Source organism: Drosophila kikkawai, chromosome 2L (assembly GCF_030179895.1).
Source record: "Drosophila kikkawai strain 14028-0561.14 chromosome 2L, DkikHiC1v2, whole genome shotgun sequence".
In the NCBI taxonomy this organism is placed as follows: Eukaryota; Metazoa; Arthropoda; class Insecta; order Diptera; family Drosophilidae; genus Drosophila; species Drosophila kikkawai.
Window position 1 is genome coordinate 1987678 of NC_091728.1, and position 18146 is coordinate 2005823.

Below are 18146 nucleotides of genomic sequence, written 5' to 3' on the forward strand. Positions count from 1 at the left end.
AGGAAGAACATGTGAACATATATGTGAGCTTGGATAGATTTTATTTGAGATCTATGGAGACATTCATGTGTGTAAGAAATATTTAAAGGAGGGAAAATATCTCTGAATTCCCTTGACCTCCTCCCAGCTGAAATTTAAATATAATTTAACGCGCCAAAAAAATGTGATTTAAATAGGCTTTTTTCAGGATCAGCTGAATGCCCCGAGGCTGGGACAACACCATTTCCTTTCCAGGCGACTCACAGAAAACATAAGGACTGCAAGCGAGTTCCATTCAGAGTCAGTGACTCCGGCCTTGTCTCTGTGGAAGTTCTGTCGGCTGTAATTAACTCAGCTGGATGGCTGATCTTTGACTCTAACTGTCTGCACCGGGACAAAGGATCTAAGGACTTGGCCCCGGCTTTTGTGAATGGCTTTTACAGAGTGCAGGGCAATAGAAAATAAAGTTCTTGAAGGAATCAAAAGTCGTCTCGTTCCACAAACTACCATATATATCGAGGTTGCTTTGTTCATATTTCGAGTGGCGGACCAAGTGTGTGTGTGTGTAGGAATGCCCTTCTTCGTCTGATTTTGCCCTTCTTTTTTGGCATAAAATAGCATATGGGTGTGAGTCGTCCTGGCATAAACAATCGCGGGTAAAATTTGTAAATAAAATGTGGAAAATATTGAGAAATGAATATATTTAAAAATAAGTTAAGAAAATGTTGTATCTTTAACTGAAAAAATATTATTTATAAATGCTTTAGCATAGAACAATTTCTTTAATTTTTTTTTTAATTATAAAAACATATTTAATTTTTATAGAATCTATTTATTTTAATAGGGTTAAATCTATTTTTAATATACTTATTATTATTATAAAGTTTTACTAAACTTAAAAATTAATATAAAATAATTTTTAAGTTTAGTAAAACTTTATAATATTTTAAAATAATATAAATAATTATAATAATATAATTAATAATATATTTAATATAAAAGCACACTATATTTTCGCCCTCAACTGTTTACATTTGTATATCAGTCAGCGTCGATCTTGTAAACCTTAGCAACTTCAATTGTATGTGAATGTCTCATTGACAGGCCAGGAGGAGGACTCACAGGACTCACAGTACTCACAACTCACAGGGACTGTTATTCCTGCGATTCCTTCTCTATATATACCATTCCGACTGCTGTTCCATTGTTTTGGCATTCGAGGCGGAGCGGAAGTCGCTGCTCTTCGCTCTCTAGAAAAAAGGACTCGCGAGCTGACGAGTCCTCGAATCGAGTCAGAATCGTTGAGACAGACGGCGGGGTCAGGACTATATAATTATGGCAAGGTCAAACGGGGAGAATGGAGATGTGAGTGTAAGAGATCGTAACTTAATACGAGGCGAAAGCTGCAAGACAAGATCGGGATCAAAATTGGGATCAGATTGGAACGTAGCACGCGCTACCCCGCCTTGAACAAGGATGCAATTTGCAATGTGCAGCGGAAATGACAGCAGAAGGAGCAGATACCCTGACTAGCTTCCTGTGTCTTCCGGCACACTTTCCCGAAGGCAAAGACATCTGCCCCGGAAAGGGTGGTTCCACACACACAGAGTCTCTGACCTGACCTCAAGGATGCGTACAATTAATTGCAGAAATGTCACTCACTTGTGTAACCCTTTTTTTAAGGGATTTTTCCTCGGATTTTCCTTTCTCCTTTTTGATTTTTCAATTAATATTTTCTTTAATTTATTTGCTCACTTTTTTTTGCACACACACTACGTGATTGGCGTGAGAGAATTCACAGATCACAGTTTTCAATTAGTTTTCTATTAATTTGAAGGGATTCCCTCTTGATCCTGATCTCGTTTGCGGTTTATCTGGCGATCCAGATTGCATTTTGCCGACGCCTCACCGCGAAACCAGCCACAAAGTGTCACAAACTAAGCCCGGAGCTGGCCGCTCGACAATTGATTGCCTGCCTTTTTCCCTTCTTCTCTGCGGCGCTAAACAAATCGCCGTTCAGAGAACTCCGCAGCGAATTCGGAGCGACAGAGAAAGAGAGAAACTGAGTGAGTGAGTGGGCTGGTGACAAGCCATTAAAAATAGAAGAAAACAAGAAAGGAAGCTAACTTCGGCACGCCGAAGTTTGTATACCCTTGCAGATTGGTTTTGATGTTTATATTATAGATTTAAATGCTGAATGCATTTTACCTATACTTATTATGTTTACATTTTGACAGTTACAGTTTTACATTCCCAGCTTTACATTTTCTCTACATTTACCGATCGTTTATATGGCAGCTATATGATATAGTTGTCCGATTTTCATAAAATTTATACCAAAATTCTAGAATAATAAAATAAGCTTATATCTAAAAGTAGATAAGAATATGTTGAAAAACAAGGAAGTTATAATTTTTTTCCTATTCATATGCCGATCGTTCCTATGGCAGCTATAAGATATAGTCGTCCGATTTTCATAAAATTTTTACCAAAATTCTGAAATAATATAAAATGGCTATGTCTCAAAAATGATTCATTGAAAAACAGCCAAGTTATAATTTTTTTTCTAAAAATTTATCGAACATTTGTATGGGAGCTATATGATATAGTCGTCCGATCCGGCCCGTTCCGACATACATAGCAGTGAGAGTATATAGAAGACTATATGCAAAGTTTCATTCAGATAGCTTTAAAACTGAGGGACTAGTTTGCGTAGAAACGGACAGACGGACGGACGGACGGACAGACGGACGGACAGACGGACAGACGGACATGGCTAGATCGACTCGGCTGTTGATGCTGATCAAGAATATATATACTTTATAGGGTCGGAAACGTCTCCTTCACTGCGTTGCAAACTTCTGACTGAAATTATAATACCCTGCAAGGGTATAAAAAGTTATAATTTTTTTTCTAAAATTTTTCAGATAGTTCCTATGGCAGCTATAGGATATAGTCATTTGATTCTCATTAAATTAAATACGAAATTAGAAATTAATACAAGATGACCATATCTCAAAAAAGATAAAAATTCGTTATAAAACAAAGAAGTTGTAATTTTTTTCTATTAATTTCCGGATCGTTCCTATGGCAGCTATATGATATAGTCGTCCGATTTTCATAAAATTTTTACCAAAATTCAAAAATAATATAAAATGGTCATATCTAAAAAATGGTGCAAAACTATTGAAAAACAGAAAAGTTATAATTTTTTTTCTAAAAATTTATTGAACATTTGTATGGCAGCTATATGATATAGTCGTCCGATCCGGCCCGTTCCGACATATATAGCAGTGAGAGTATATAGAAGACTATATGCAAAGTTTCAACCAGATAGCTTTAAAACTGAGGGACTAGTTTGCGTAGAAACGGACAGACGGACGGACGGACGGACAGACGGACGGACAGACGGACAGACGGACAGACGGACATGGCTAGATCGACTCGGCTGTTGATACTGATCAAGAATATATATACTTTATAGGGTCGGAAAGGTCTCCTTCACTGCGTTGCAAACTTCTGACTGAAATTATAATACCCTGCAAGGGTATAAAAAAACAACAAGTGAGTCTGAGAAGAGACCTCCAAAAAAAGCGACGAACCTTTGTGATATAAAGTACGAGCAAGTGCTCACTTACTTGCTTACACTGGGAAAATTAAGTAGGGGTTATATAAGGGATAAAATGAGTTTTATTTCAAGATAAAGTTCATTTCATAAATATCAATGAAATCAAAGAAACAATCACATATTTTTTGTTATACAAAAATTAGCTTATTTTAGTTTATTTTTAATTATTATAATTATAATTTTTATTTTGTTTCTGTATTATTATGATATTTTTTAAAGTTTTACTTATTTTATTTTATTTATTTTTTAAAGGTTTTATTTATATATTTATTTTTATATTTTCCCTTGACAATTTTTCGATATATTTTATATATTTTATGAGAAAATTAGTAAAACTATAAGACCTAAACAATTAGTTTTAATTTAAAACTCCCTCCAATTTCCCTCTAATTTTTCTCTCTGCACTCACACCCTCGGCAGCGATCGTGTTTGATCGGAAAGAAATATAAAATCGCTTGCTCGGACCGCTGACCATAAAAGTCCGAGCTACGAGCTGCTAGCTCCGAGCTCCGACAAAAATATAACAATAATGGGTGGTATCTGTGATGGGGCCCCAATTCTGTATGTACTTGTGTACTATGCACCCCCCGACTGATATCTGCAGCGAATTTACTATCTATTCTATAACTAGAAAACAATTTATGGAACAGGAAAAAAGGCGAAATGGAATCAGCACTGCGAGAAATAACTCACTCGCAAGCCCTTAGTCATAGCCATTACCTTGGATATAAGTGAATGAATGAAAGGAAAACGCGGCGATAGGAGTGACTATCTTTACAACTGTCTATCGAAGTCACAATAATAAAATTGATTATAAGTTGACAGGAATAGAATAAATATGATCCAAGTCGAGGTGAACTTTAAACTGAAGATAGTAAAGTGAAGAAATTAGAGATATATGATAGGTGAAATATATTTCAGAAAATATTCTTATAGATATAATTACAAATAAATATTAATGAAGTATAACTTTACTTCTTCAGAACTCTTACTGTAATTTCTTCTTAGTAAAACCCCACATCTGGCCGTATATTCTAACAAGAGATAGTACGTATCAAGTAAGAAGAGTACTAGAAAATACCCCTTATTTATACAATACCTCCCGCATATCGGAAACTATCTTCAAAACATAAATATAGCTCCACTTATAAACAATAGAACAGTGACAAGACACTGACAGTTACGCCGATAGAGCCAAGCCCGCCCATATACCACTTGTGTATCTCACAGTACTCCATGGAACCAAACCCCGTATATAGTTCCCCGTAATTCGCCATCTAAATAAACGATCTCTTGGCACAGTCCAGTGCCATTTATCTGCAACAGAAACAGAAACAGAAGCCTTGACGTAACCGCCTTGTAAACAAAAGACAAATGCGACTGGGTCGTACAGATAAACCCCACGAACAAGCGATCAAGTAGTTGGGAAAATCCCCTTTTGCCGGGAAATTAATAGTAAACGAAGGCGGCTTGTAATTCACACAAAAGAGATAGGCAAGTGTGTGGATCAATTAGTAGGTAATTAAGTTTATGGTGTCCTTTACTAAAAAGTTGTAGGAAAGGGGTGTAGTTAAGGGGAGGGTTTTTAAGAGTTAAATGAAAATAAACGAGGTTTGTAATTAGAAATAATATTTATTGTAAGAAAGAGGTTATTTTCAGTAACTAAAAAGAATATTAAATAATTTTTAAATATTTTTATAATGGAAATATATATTTTTTAAGATGTTTTGGGATGTATCAGTATCCTTTTCAATCTCCTTAACCGATTTCAGCACTTCACTCTTTCCAAAATCCTTTATATTTCATAGCTGAATAATCCATTTCCTACCTAATTCTGACTTCTATAACCCCTTTTTCCCATTTACCCACTACGCCTCATTTAACATGTGCGCCTTCGCTTCGACCATATAAAGTATACGCAGGGTCTGCCCAGGGCTATCATCGTCCGATTCCATTCCGATCCTCTATAGCACCTAGACAACAAGGTTGACTGGTCGACAAGAAAATATAAAAAAACACTTTTGCTTTCGGACAGTAAAACTTCGATGGGGCGTCCGAGAAATCGAATCGAAATCGAATTGAAAACGAGCAAATAAATGTCAAAAGCCTGTGTATTTGGTAATAAATTGTCGAAATTGGAAGAACAATTCGGGGGTGCTGTAAATCCATAAAAATATCAGGTGCGATGCATGCGCCGATGATATTTTTTTCGATGCGATGAAGCAACGCAATTCACAAAAAAATAGGAGAGAGAAACAGCGGCGAACAAGTGCACAATAAAACCGTTGTGAGACGTGCGCTCTGATAGATGATATCATCAGGAAATACAAACATAGATTCTCTCTTTTCTGCTGTAGATCGCTTTTCCATGTGTACTTAACCCATATTTTTCTGGGTAACAGGAATGGTGAGAGAGGGAGTGGGTTAAGTGGGGTGAAAATTGGGAGGTTTTTCTGCATAAAACTTTGAGTGGGTTAAGGTGAAATAATCAATGAAAAAGGCTTTGGAAGTATATTTAAAATATTTTGAATATAATAGTATCATATATATTTTATGTAGCTTAATGATTTTGAAATATTTCTACCTCTTTTCAAGTTAAAAAAGCTTAGAAAACCCTAACATTTTTTTCAAATAAACCTATGGCATTATATTTTTAAATATTTATGAAATGTATAACCTCCATGTCTTACTCAAAAAATATTTTAAAATTTTATAAAAAGTCTGCTGATTTTTAAAAATCATTCTCTAAGTTTTGGCAAGCTTTCTTGATAAATAAAAAACTAAAATAGTAAAGCATAAATATTTATTTAAATATTTACCCTTTAAAAATCTCTTTAAAAAATCCCCACTAAATAAAACCCAATTAAAACCCCTCAAAAAAATATGGGTTAAGCCCGAAAAAAAGACATTAGCAACTCACCCACTGGAGGACGTTGAAAAGATGAAAACAAAAGTCAAGTAGCGCGGAGGGAACTTCATAAATTACTGCTTTATAGAGTATCCAATAGCACCTGCCATAAAGTGTGAGGCCCCCTGATAACCCAGTATACACCGAAAAGCAAACACCGAGAGCTATATAATCTTGATCCCGGCGCTTATCTGGCGTTTATCTGTGGAAATTTCTTGTTGCTAGCTTTTTGACAGACTTTGTCTGCTGCGAATTGTATCTGATCCCAGCGATCTGACCAAGTTTACACTCCGAAAAAATATTGTAAGAGGGCCAATCCATATGTCTTCCTTACATTATCTGCAAAGGGGCTGTAAATACTCTGCGTGCGACACTTTTATTTTGATGTATTTATGGGGCTTTAATGTGTTGAGAAATAAACCGAAACCGATCCGAATGATTGGTGTTTGAGGCTTCACTATCACTATCAGGCGACACCGAATGCTATGTTTTATGATCCTATATATAGCCGTTTCTTGCCTAATTGAATGATATGATAGCAGCAGGTTTTAGAAAATATTTTAATAGCTCTTAATACAATCGATTCTCAGGTCATAAAAATGCTGATACTCGAGGGCGATAACGATTTTTTTTTTTTACCATCGACCAGAGTCGATTCTTCGGACGACTAAGGCGATGTTGCTGATGATAATGATAATGTTAACGACGATGGCGCTGATAACGGTAATGATAATGCCTGTGATGGTCACGATTGCCAGGAACTTTTGGCTATCGCCTTGGAGATTAGCATTCCTCTTGATTCTTTTCTTGTTTTCGTTTGGGGATTTTTGCGTTTTTGGGGGGGAAACTCGTGTCAGATTGTGGGGGTAAGTAGCTCTTTTGAGGGGAAGTGGACCATAAAAAATGTCTGCCTTGGAATTTAGGGTACATTAAAAAGTTAATTGGGACAGAATGATCATGATGGAGTCATAAAATGGCCAATTATGGAGGGGGATAAAATGTAAAAATAATTTAAAAGGTTTGAGCAAGCTTAGAAAATTTCGAAGTATAATCGATATTTAAATCGATACATAAAATTTGCAATAAATTTTGTAAGTTTTTTTTAAATTTTTTCCCAACTCATCCCTAATTTTAAAATACATTTTTTTTTTGTAATGTACATAAATATATATTTAAAATTTTTATATTTATTATAATAATATGCAGAGATCTTTTCAGCTTTAACAATATTTTTTTCAATATTTTTTTTAGTAAATATAACACACAAATTCTTGGAATTCTAAATTAATAATATTTATTTTTATTACTCTCAAGACTTATTTTCTTTATCCCTATAAGACTCACGTCTCTCAATATCTTTAATTTTTTTTATACTTGCATTTAATTCCATGAAAAATATCAAGTCAACTCCGCCTGGCATAATTATAAACTCAAATCGGAAATTCGTAAATTCCCACAGGGTTTGATCTTCCGACTTAAGTGCGCATTGCCTGAATCATTTCTATTTTAAATAAAGCAAATAAGAAACACAAAAACAATGACGATATAAGAAAAGCAATTAGGAAATCCGGACTATTTTTTACGACGTTCAAACATTAATCAAAGTGAGATTCTCGTCGTCGAAAAGATCGAAAAAGGAAAAAAGTATTTACTCAAAGTACAAATAATTAAAACGAAACTTATATGATTTTTAGTGCCTAAGTCCCTGAAATGCTTTTAAAATTAGCAGTTAAGCAGCTAATCAACACTCTGAAAATTACATGTCCGAAGCCCTTTCAATGTCACTTTTCAAGACAAATTCCTATCTTTATCTGAGCCAGAGAACGGTTGCCAAATCTGTGTATGCGTGTTTCAAAACATTTCTTTATACAAAATCGGTTTATCTGCAGACCCAAAAAGACGCAAAAAAACAATACAAAAAACAAAAACCCCAAAGAGAACAAAGCCTGTGAGAAAACGAACAAAAGTTTTGCCTAATTGAAACAGATGTCTTGGGATACTTGTGGTTGTTTTTTTAAGATTAGTTTAAGGGCACGAGCTGCGCCACGAGAGTGACTCCAAAATTCGTGTCCCAAGTCTGACTCGGACTTTGAGTTGGAATGTCCGCTGTCGTACAAAGATTGGGTCTCTAGGGATCCACACACTGAATTGCAGTTCTCGGACAAAGATTATATTATGGCTCCCCAGGGGTTACTTGTGATATTTCTTCATTTTTTTCGCTGAAAATAATTATTCAACTGTGTGGAGAATCGAAAGTGTTTCTTAGATATTCAGACATATCTTCAAGTGTTCAAGGGTGTTCGAGTAATAAGTCATGTTTCACATTTTTGTGTTGAAATAATATTTGATAAGTTGGCCCCACTTGTTCAAATAATTGATTATGATTTGAATTAGGCTCCTAAAAATTCATTTTTAATTGAATTGGTCTAGGCACAAGTGGTTATAATTAATTATTCCTTCTGGATTATATTTTAATGGGTCTCTAAGGTACTATTAATGTGATATTGGGGCTGTTTTGGGTTTTTTTATGAGGGAAATTGTAATAATTGCGCGTTTTTTAATGGGGTTAAGTTATCTTTAATTGTTTCCTATTAACTATGACAATTTTGTGGTTTTAAGTTATTAGGAATTTAAGAATTTTTGAATATTTTTTTAAGCATATTATTGAAAATTAATTTTGATTTATTCATATTTAGTACAAAATGTAAACATAAAATATATAAGTGTGTTACTTATAGGAAATATATTTCCCAGAAAATGAAACTCCTTATTTAATTTAACATAAATTAATAAATTAAAAATAAACATAATAATTTTGAACACCATCTTTTTTATTACAAATTAATTCCCCTTCCTTTAACCAATTTAATATATAATTTTTCACCAATTTCCTTAACTCACCCTGATTGAATTTCCTTGCAATCGCCTTCGATCGCATGATAATCTCCAACAAGGACGTCATTAATCTGGGCTTATTGCATATCCACGCGGAAAACCAAAAGTCGCTGAATGAGAGTGGAAAATCCGTTTTCCATTGACATTGACACACTCCGCCCTAGGCTCCTTTGCTCACTCTCTCTCGCGGAGAAGTCGAAACAATTAGAAATCACTTTTTTTTGCGCAAATCAAGAACACAAGTTTTTCCGGGGTGGACAACCGACACAATTGCATTTGCATAAAATCCACCAAGGGGCTAGGGTGTTTGCTCTTTTTTTTTGTTTAAAAAATCTTTGCAAATGTCTGGCTTGTGGTTTCCTTTTTTTTTTTATTTTGCACACGCGTCTCGAGGTTAGTGGGGGGGGGGGGAAATATTGAGAAAAACCCCACAAATAAACCGACGGCAAAAAGGGCTTCTGAGTTGTTGTGTGTTTCCAGTTTAAGGCACTCACAGTATGTTTTTTTTTTTTGGTGGAAAATGCGAAAAATGGAACTGGGAGCAGCCTCAAAAAACCACCTGAACACACCTGCCCCACAAAGCTCCTCGAAAGCGACTGACGATGGAAAACAGAAAACAGGCGGCAGGCGGCAGGCGGAAAACTGAAAAACAGAAAAACTCAAATCAACTGAGCGCGGAGCGGAGCGTGGAGAACGCCGAGACTATTTCGTCTATGCGCCATAGTTTCTTTTTTCTTTTTCCTTTCATTATTTTTCCAACTATTTTCCATACCAAAAAAAAAATAAAAAAGAGAGGAGGGAAGAGTGTAAGGAAAAAAGGAGACTGACTACCGCGGTGGCAATTATGAAAAGGAACGGGTGGAGCCAGGCACTCCGACTTCGACCAACCAACCGAACCGCACACAGGCACGTGGCCGGGCCTTGGTAGTGGTGACTTGGCTTGGGGTTCCTTCGCCAGGTAGGTGTGCTCTGTGGGCAGCGAAAGGACACTAACGACGACGGCGCTCGGGAAAAAACGCAACGTAATTCATGCAAATGAAGTCACGCAAGTTTTCCAAGAGACACAAAAGAGGCCTGGAGGAAAGGCTTTTTCGAGGAGAGGTTTCCTCCAAATTGGAGACCGAGACCTCGCCGATTTGCCCAATCCAATGGGCTTTCACCTGGCTGAGAAGGAAGGTGGAGCGGAGACCAGCCCAACCATTGGTTGGGAAAGCCATAAAGGCGACGACGGTTGTGTTTTATGGGAGATAATAGAAGAGGTCTGTGGTGGCAAAGAAAAATAATATATATTAAAAAATATATAGAAGCAAAATTATAGGATTTTCAAGGTATAGTTTACCATAAAATTTATTCTTTAGCCTTTAACAAAATAATGAAGTAATGAAGCTAGTGAAAAATAGATTTAGCTCAAGAAATAAACCTTATTCTGAGCAATAAATCCTCCAGGATATTAATATCTGTAAAATCTACCTTAATGACTATCCCAAAACCCTCATATATTGTCTTCTCAAGAACTTTCGTAACCACTTTAATGTTTTGGATATATTATAAACCCTAAACCTTAATGGCTTAAAGGTTTTATCATAACATTTTATATATCAATAGATACCTAAGAAGTCCCGCCTTTAGACTAGATTTCCCCCATTTTTGGGAAATCAGCGAAAAGTCGTCACTTAACCTTGTTATCAAAGCCATCTATCTATATGGCCGGTTGTTAAAGCCCAACACATGGCCATGCACATGCCAAGTAAGTAAGTTTCAGGCCTAACTCTGGCTTGGTTTTCTCCCTCTTTGGCCTCCTCCTGTGTGTGTGTGTGTTAACCCCTTTTGGAGTGTCCTTTGTTAGCCCCTCGACTTGCTTGAGCCCCCTCTTAACCCCTGTTGGTCCTGTAAGGACTCTCTCTACCTCTTTCCACATACCCGCTGTGTAAATTTATGCAACACCCACTCTATTAGCCCCCTGGAAAAGTCATCGAAGGACAGGGACCACCCTCTGACCAATGGGCAGGCAAAAGGCAGAGGGCTTGGGGGGTAGTCTTGTGGGTGGAGGTTGCTCTTCCGACAGGGGGTGCTCTCTCCTGGGAGGGGTGGAGGAGGAGGTACGGTGTAGATTTGTCGCCTGCTCAGTCCGCGTGTCAGTCGTTTGTCATACGAGCATAGGGCCTATGCCCGACAATGTCGGATGTCGGACGTCTGACGGCGTCGTCGTCTGGAACTCTTTTCAAGTACATGCAATCAATATTTCGCTTGCATTAATTATTCATGCCAGAGGAGAAGACCCAGCATAAGCACTGAAAAAATTGTACATAAAAAATGTGAGAATTCGATTAAATTTCCTGTAAATGCTGAGAGATTGGTATAAATACAGATTTGGTGTGGGAAAATTTTAATCCGTTCTTTTGCTATTCATTAATTTATTATATTTATATTTTATTATTTATATTTTAATTATATGTTATGTATTTAATATAAGAAATAAACTTTCTAAAATTCCCAACTAGTTATAGTCCTACTCAGTATTCATTTTCCGTCCCCAAAAGTATCGTAAACTGAAATATATTGAATTTTTAAGTATCTATATTATAGAAAAATTCATCATTCATTTTAAATATTTTATTTTCTGGGTGCACTCCCCTTTGTATCCCCCCTAGATCCTAGTCTGCATAATAATAATATTTCTGCCTTCAGCTGCGTTCCAATTCCAGCGCATTGCTCGCATTTTTCCTTTATTACAAGAGAGAAAAAAAAATAAGAAGAAAAAAATAAAAAGAAAAAAGAAAAAAGAAAAACACATAGGTGAGGAGGGCGGGCCCATAGCCAGATCGGGTGGGCGGTGGAAAAGCCATAATAAAAGCAAGTCAGGCGAGTGAAAAACATTTGTTTTCTGTTCCATCTCGTAAAATATACGCGAAAAATCTGTAGTTAGCTGTGTAGTTTTGGGTCAGGTTTATGGAACGTATAATTGGCCCAAAGCAAACGGATCTTGGCATCCGAAATGCGCTGCGCCTTATTAATAATTGCAGTTTTCATAGCTGTTTATCTAACTCTTTGCGGGGGCGCCACACACGAACAATAGCCTTAGGGGGAGGGTGGGAAAAATGGGGAAAAAGCTGCCATTGTTCTATTTACAGACCGCACTTGATCTTGCCAAACCAAAAATATATATATAAATTTACCAAAGTACATGCACAACTGGAGGGCAGAACTTTGCTTTGGGATTTTAGCCAATTATTTCAAGGTCACTTGCCCGCCTGCCTGTGGGCTTGCCGGTACTAAAAATACACAATATCTTGGGACCAAACTGAATGCAGCAGTGATTTTTCTATAATAGGGCATGGCGAAAGGAAATTAAATCATGCTTTGTCTGTATCTGTACCAGGGGGAGGCATAGAGAGGGAAATCCCCAGCGGAGATAACACCAAGTTCCCACAAAACGTTGCCCCTTAGACGTAATAAGTGGCTTTTATCAAATGTTTCTTCCTTTGCCTGTATACTGAATAATCTTGTAAGGGAAGTGATTCAATTACGTGAACAATTATCATGTAATGGTGACTCTAGTTTAAATAGGTTTAGTAGAATTTAATAAAAACAAAATTAAAAGCTTTATAGACAAGCCTTTGATTGATTTTTAAAAATTATTTTATCAACTAGATAAAGAATCTTTTTAATAATTCTATTTATTTAATATCCTATACTTGAAAAATACAAAAAACATAGTAGTTTTATAATAGTGTCATAATTATACAGATATGACACTTACCAAAACATATTTCTTTACTAAAAGATCATACTATTTTATTTAATTTGTATACATCTCTACAAATAGCTCCTTTTACAAGAGTATCCCTATGTGTAATGTCCTCTTAGCACCGCACAGCACTCACAATGACCTCGATAGCCAAGAAGCCGCCTTAATTAAGAGCTAAAATCCAAAATTATGGCCACATTAATGGCCAAAGGGAAAACGTATCTGGGCAAAGTCGTTTTCATTATCCCAATTGCGAGTTTTTCATTAATTTCTTTGCAGAGAAAAGCGCACAAGAGGAGAGGCGAGGAGAGTGGCGAAAGTGGAGAGTGAAATAATTTCTGTGCAGATTTAATTATCAGGAAATTACAAACACCCACACACAAACACACACTCTCACACGCATGCAGTGCATACATGTATTTTATATGCATACATATACAATTGTGGAGATGCAATTTACAGTATGAGGTAATCGTGCAGCAGAGCCACCTCCTCACCCACCTCCTGCTCCTCCTTCCTATCCCTGGCATGTGCAACAGTGTTCTCCCACACAGGCGCACAAATACAGGCAAAACGAACGCTTCTGACTGGCGGGCATTCAATGGGAGTTGTTGTTGTTGTTGCTGCTGCTGCTGCTGTCGCCATTTCGCTGTCGTCTCCCTTATCTCTTTGTTATTATCTCTCTCTCTCTTGGCCTGACTTTGGTTGGGGGCATGGAGCGTGGAGCCCAGCGCAGCGGAGAGTGGAGTGTGCTGTCTGTCATTCGTTTGTCATCGTCTGCGTCGACAGAGACTGAGCGGCAAAAAGTTTTGGCGTCCCAGCAGCAGCAGCAGCAGCAGTAGAACTCCCTCTCCCTCAGATGCTCCAATGTGGCGCTCTCTTCCTTGTACTCTTGCGTCTGCGCTCTACTTTGCTTGGGGTGGAGCTTTGTCTCCGCAAAACAGAGAGAGAGAGCTTGAATTCGCCTCAATAGTAACGGCGAATTTCGTCTGTTGCTTGTTGCTCTTTTGGCGAGTCAGTTTTTTCTTGTTGTTTTTTTTCTTGCCAGCTTTATGCATTGCTGCTGGCATTTGATTAATGAAGTGTGTTAAGAGGTTACCAGCCAAGGACAAAGGCTCTCCAAGAGGTCCTTGACTGTTGTTTTTCGGTGGGCCTGAAAACAAAAGAAAAGTCCGCTGAGATTACCAAATGGAGGCGTGGCCTCTGTTGCGGTCGCTGCTGCTGGTCGCCTCTGCTGCTGCTGCTGCCGTTATCATATCTCTCAGTCGCTGCTCATTTGGCGCTCTCTATCTCTCCATATTCTATGTCCATCCCGCTCGCTCATCTGTTGCTGCTGCTGGCTGCTATTCTGTTGCTTTGCTCCTCGGTTGTTGCTCTTTCGCTTTGGCCAACGCTGCGTATACGTAATGTGCGCCAAATTGTGTCGCCGCACTGTCGCCGCTCGTCGCTCGTCGTTGGTCGCTGGTCCATTGATGTGCGCTGATAGCGACAGTGGGCAGCAGAGGCAGAAGCGGCAGCAGAAAGCAGAGACAGCAACAACTTTGCACAAAATGGCGTTTGCTGGTATATAGCGGTGAAAAAAAAAGGACAGAGAGCCACATAGAATACTCTCCGCTGAAAATACAGTGGACTTTAAATAAGACAATTGATGGGTTAAAGCTATTAAGGGTTTACTGTAAGAATCAAGTATCTTAAACCCCTAATTAAAATAAATATTTTAATATTATGTTCCTCAACTTTTCAATTTAATTGTTTATAAAATGTATATTATATTATTATTATTATAAGAGAGTGTTCTCCATACACAGACCACACTGTAGTTACTCTCCTCCACAAATACACACCTCTTTTCTACCTTATTTCAAGGCAAAACAAAGAAAAAACCCCTTCCCGCTAAACCCCGTGCTATCACTCTTTGGAGATATCTCTGAACTTGTTTTCCGCAGACTTATGGGCGCAACTTTCTTGTGATTTTGCAAAAACAAACAAAAGGCGAAAAAGTAAATCGCAGCAGAAAAAGAACAAACAAATACCTTGCTGCAAAAGCAAAGGGGCAAGCTCCTTGTTGTTGTTTTGCTGCTGGTGTTGCTCTTGTTTTTGTTGCTATTTCTGCCTCTGTGTTTATTGCCCTTAGCTGCCGTGGCAGCCGCGCAGCCACAGCACTGGGTTTTATGTCTTCATTAACTGAAAAAGTTATGAGCCATGAGCCTTCGGCTTTGGGGAGAAGGAAATCAGGGAAAACGAGGTGCAGAATGGCATAGGACAGTATTGCTTACTCCACAAACATGACCACAGCATCCATAGCCACATCCATATCTACATATATGGGCATCTGTAAAAAGTCATAATTGGTCTTGGACCGCTGGTTGACAATATTCCCTTGAGACATTTTTTTTGTGATCTGCGTCATGGTAATAAGTTTTAAGTCATGTGCCGATTCTAAGTTTACAGCGACACTATTCGCGAGCTGATTGTCCGTCGTGGACAGTGGTGACTGTACTGAGAAAACAAAGACGAAAAAATTATCTTCAAATAAGCCAGAAAAGATCGAATATAACACTTAAATCTTATCTTATCTAACATTTTAAATTGATTTGAAAACTTATAAGACTTATTTTTAATATAAAAGGTTATGCTTAATAATATAATTTATATTTATTTTTATACAGTTACCTTTAAGAACTTATTTATAACCCTAAATATTTTATTTAATATTTTTTAATACAAGTTTTTGTTTATTTTTTAGGAAACTTCAGAAGGTAAGTGTTGTGTTTTCATAAAACCTTTTATAAAACTCTCTTTCTACAACAACAAGTTACAACACTCAAAACCAAAGTAATTATAATATTTATAGGCACATTCCTCCTCACATTTTGCCCCACTGTAACCGTTGATAACTCATTTCACGTGTCTAGATAGTATTACGACAGCCCCCATACAGGTCCCATACAGGAGGGAGCTCCAAGCTCCACTTACACTCGCCTCGAACATCGTTCTGAGATATTGGTTTATTTTTTTTTTTTACTGGGACTCGTAAAAGTCAGTCACAGTAGCTGTCGCTGTACTTGGTCAAGTCATCAGAAACGACGATGTCGCTGTCCAATATGGTATGGTTGATTCCACACAGGTCTCACCAGTTAACTTCGCTCCACTGATGCGCTTTTTTTCAATTTGTCACGTACGTAGCGTATATATGTTTTTTGTTGTTGCAATTTTCATCTCATTACGTTCAGGAGACAGAGAGTACGAGCAAGACGAGAGAAGGGAGTGAGACAGAGACGAAGAGGCAGAAAGCAAACCCACTTAATTAAGTATTTATGAAATTCATAGAAAAAATTGTAATCTTTACTTTCGCTTGCATGTGCTTGGACAATTTAATTATGCATTAAATGGCCATTACTTGGGGGTTACGAAAACAATGTTTCTGGGTTAAGATTCAGTTATAGTAACCTGTTAGAAGTTTAGTTGTGTGATTAAAATACATAAATAAGGTTAAATTTTAGGAAGTTAAAGTGGTTTTAGAAAGAACTGTTGGTAATAAGCCAACACCTGAAGTTATTTTAATGGGAAATGAAGAAGGTGTTCTGGGAAATCACTTTTTAAAACTTTGTATAATGATTTAATCAAAGTAAAGAAGTAAATATTGAAAAAATAAGAAACTTGTTTCTCCTAGTCACCGTTTATTTAGATTTTCTTGAATTTTGTGACTCAAATATAATTACCCTACCTTCCTGAAATTATACCAATGATCCCTTGGCTTATGTAATTCTAGCCTAAAACCCATTTCAGTGACACTTTTCGTAAAAAAATCTGTGTGTTAGTAAATAATGGCCCAAAAACCCCTAAGCTCAGAGTTTTGGAAAACGTGAGCGTGGCACATTTATCATTACTTTTTTCAGACCCCTCTTGCACCCCTCCCAAAAGCCGAAATAGTAAAAGCAATAATAACTTTATGTATTTGACCCAAGTTACGGAACAACATCAGGACGAAGTCGGTTCCTCGAGTGGCTTCTATGATAGAAAATTGTGTCACGACAGGAAGCGAGATAAGAGCGTAATTTTCTTTCAACGTGCACGGGTCCCCCCGAAAGCTTTTCTTCGTACGGAATATGGTGTGGTATATAGTATTCAGGCCAGGACTTTTGGTCCGGATGTGAGCTATCGTGGTTACCGTTAGTCATTTTCAGTGATTGTTCAACGTCGGACGTTTCAACGTTGTCGTCGTTCGTCGTTCGTCGTCCCTGGTCCTTCGTCCTCGTCCTCGTCGTCGCTTGACTTTTAATGATTGTCACGCTCCCGCTTTCCAGCTAACCCCTCATTCCATCTCTTTTCTGCCTCTCCTTCCTCTCCTGCTGACCACAACAACAGACAGGTGGAAATCGGCGGGGCTAGGTGAGCTAAGCTTAAGGGTAGAAAGGTGGGCTGAGGTAGGGCAAGGTGGGCTGAGACTAGCCGAGGACTAATTTGCATTTATATTCATAATCTTAGGCATTGCGTCATGAAATATTGCATGTCCCGAACTTGTGACACTTTAATTGCCCATTTGGTACTGAGAATACAGTGAGAAAAATATATGGGTTATATGGAAGGGGATTAGGATTGTACAAATTGAGATGGTATATCAAAAATTAGTACCCGATTTCATCGATATTTGATCGAAATTCCATGAAAATATCGATATTTTGATTTTGCGATGAATAAATGGATACCAAAATAGATTAATATGTATTCTCTGTCAAATATCGGCTAAAAAGAATCGATAACAAGAAAGGAAGCTAACTTCGGCACGCCGAAGTTTGTATACCCTTGCAGATTGGTTTTGATATTTATATTATGGATTTAAATGCTGAAAACACTCACAAACCCGAGTTTCATTACATTTTACCTATACTTATTATGTTCACAGTTTGACAGTTACAGTTTTACATTCACAGCTTTACATAGTCTATATATTTACCGATCGCTTCTATGGCAGCTATATGATATAG

General features: G+C 37.4%; 1 protein-coding gene and 1 long non-coding RNA gene across 2 annotated transcripts in view; one reads left to right on the top strand and one right to left on the bottom strand.

Moving 5' to 3' along the window:
* ham (hamlet) overlaps positions 1-9986 on the bottom strand; it is a 35397-nt gene extending 25411 nt beyond the window's left edge. The window contains exon 1 of the mRNA XM_017174028.3: positions 9417-9986. Within this exon, the coding sequence (XP_017029517.1) occupies positions 9417-9477 (61 nt within the window). The 5' untranslated portion in view covers positions 9478-9986. The remainder of the gene's footprint in view (positions 1-9416) is intronic.
* Positions 9987-15832: 5846 nt separating this feature from the next.
* Positions 15833-16563, top strand: LOC108079595 (uncharacterized). The gene is made up of 2 exons (XR_001770877.3): positions 15833-16336; positions 16392-16563. It is a non-coding gene; the product is annotated as an uncharacterized lncRNA (long non-coding RNA).
* The last annotated feature ends 1583 nt before the right edge of the window (positions 16564-18146 follow it).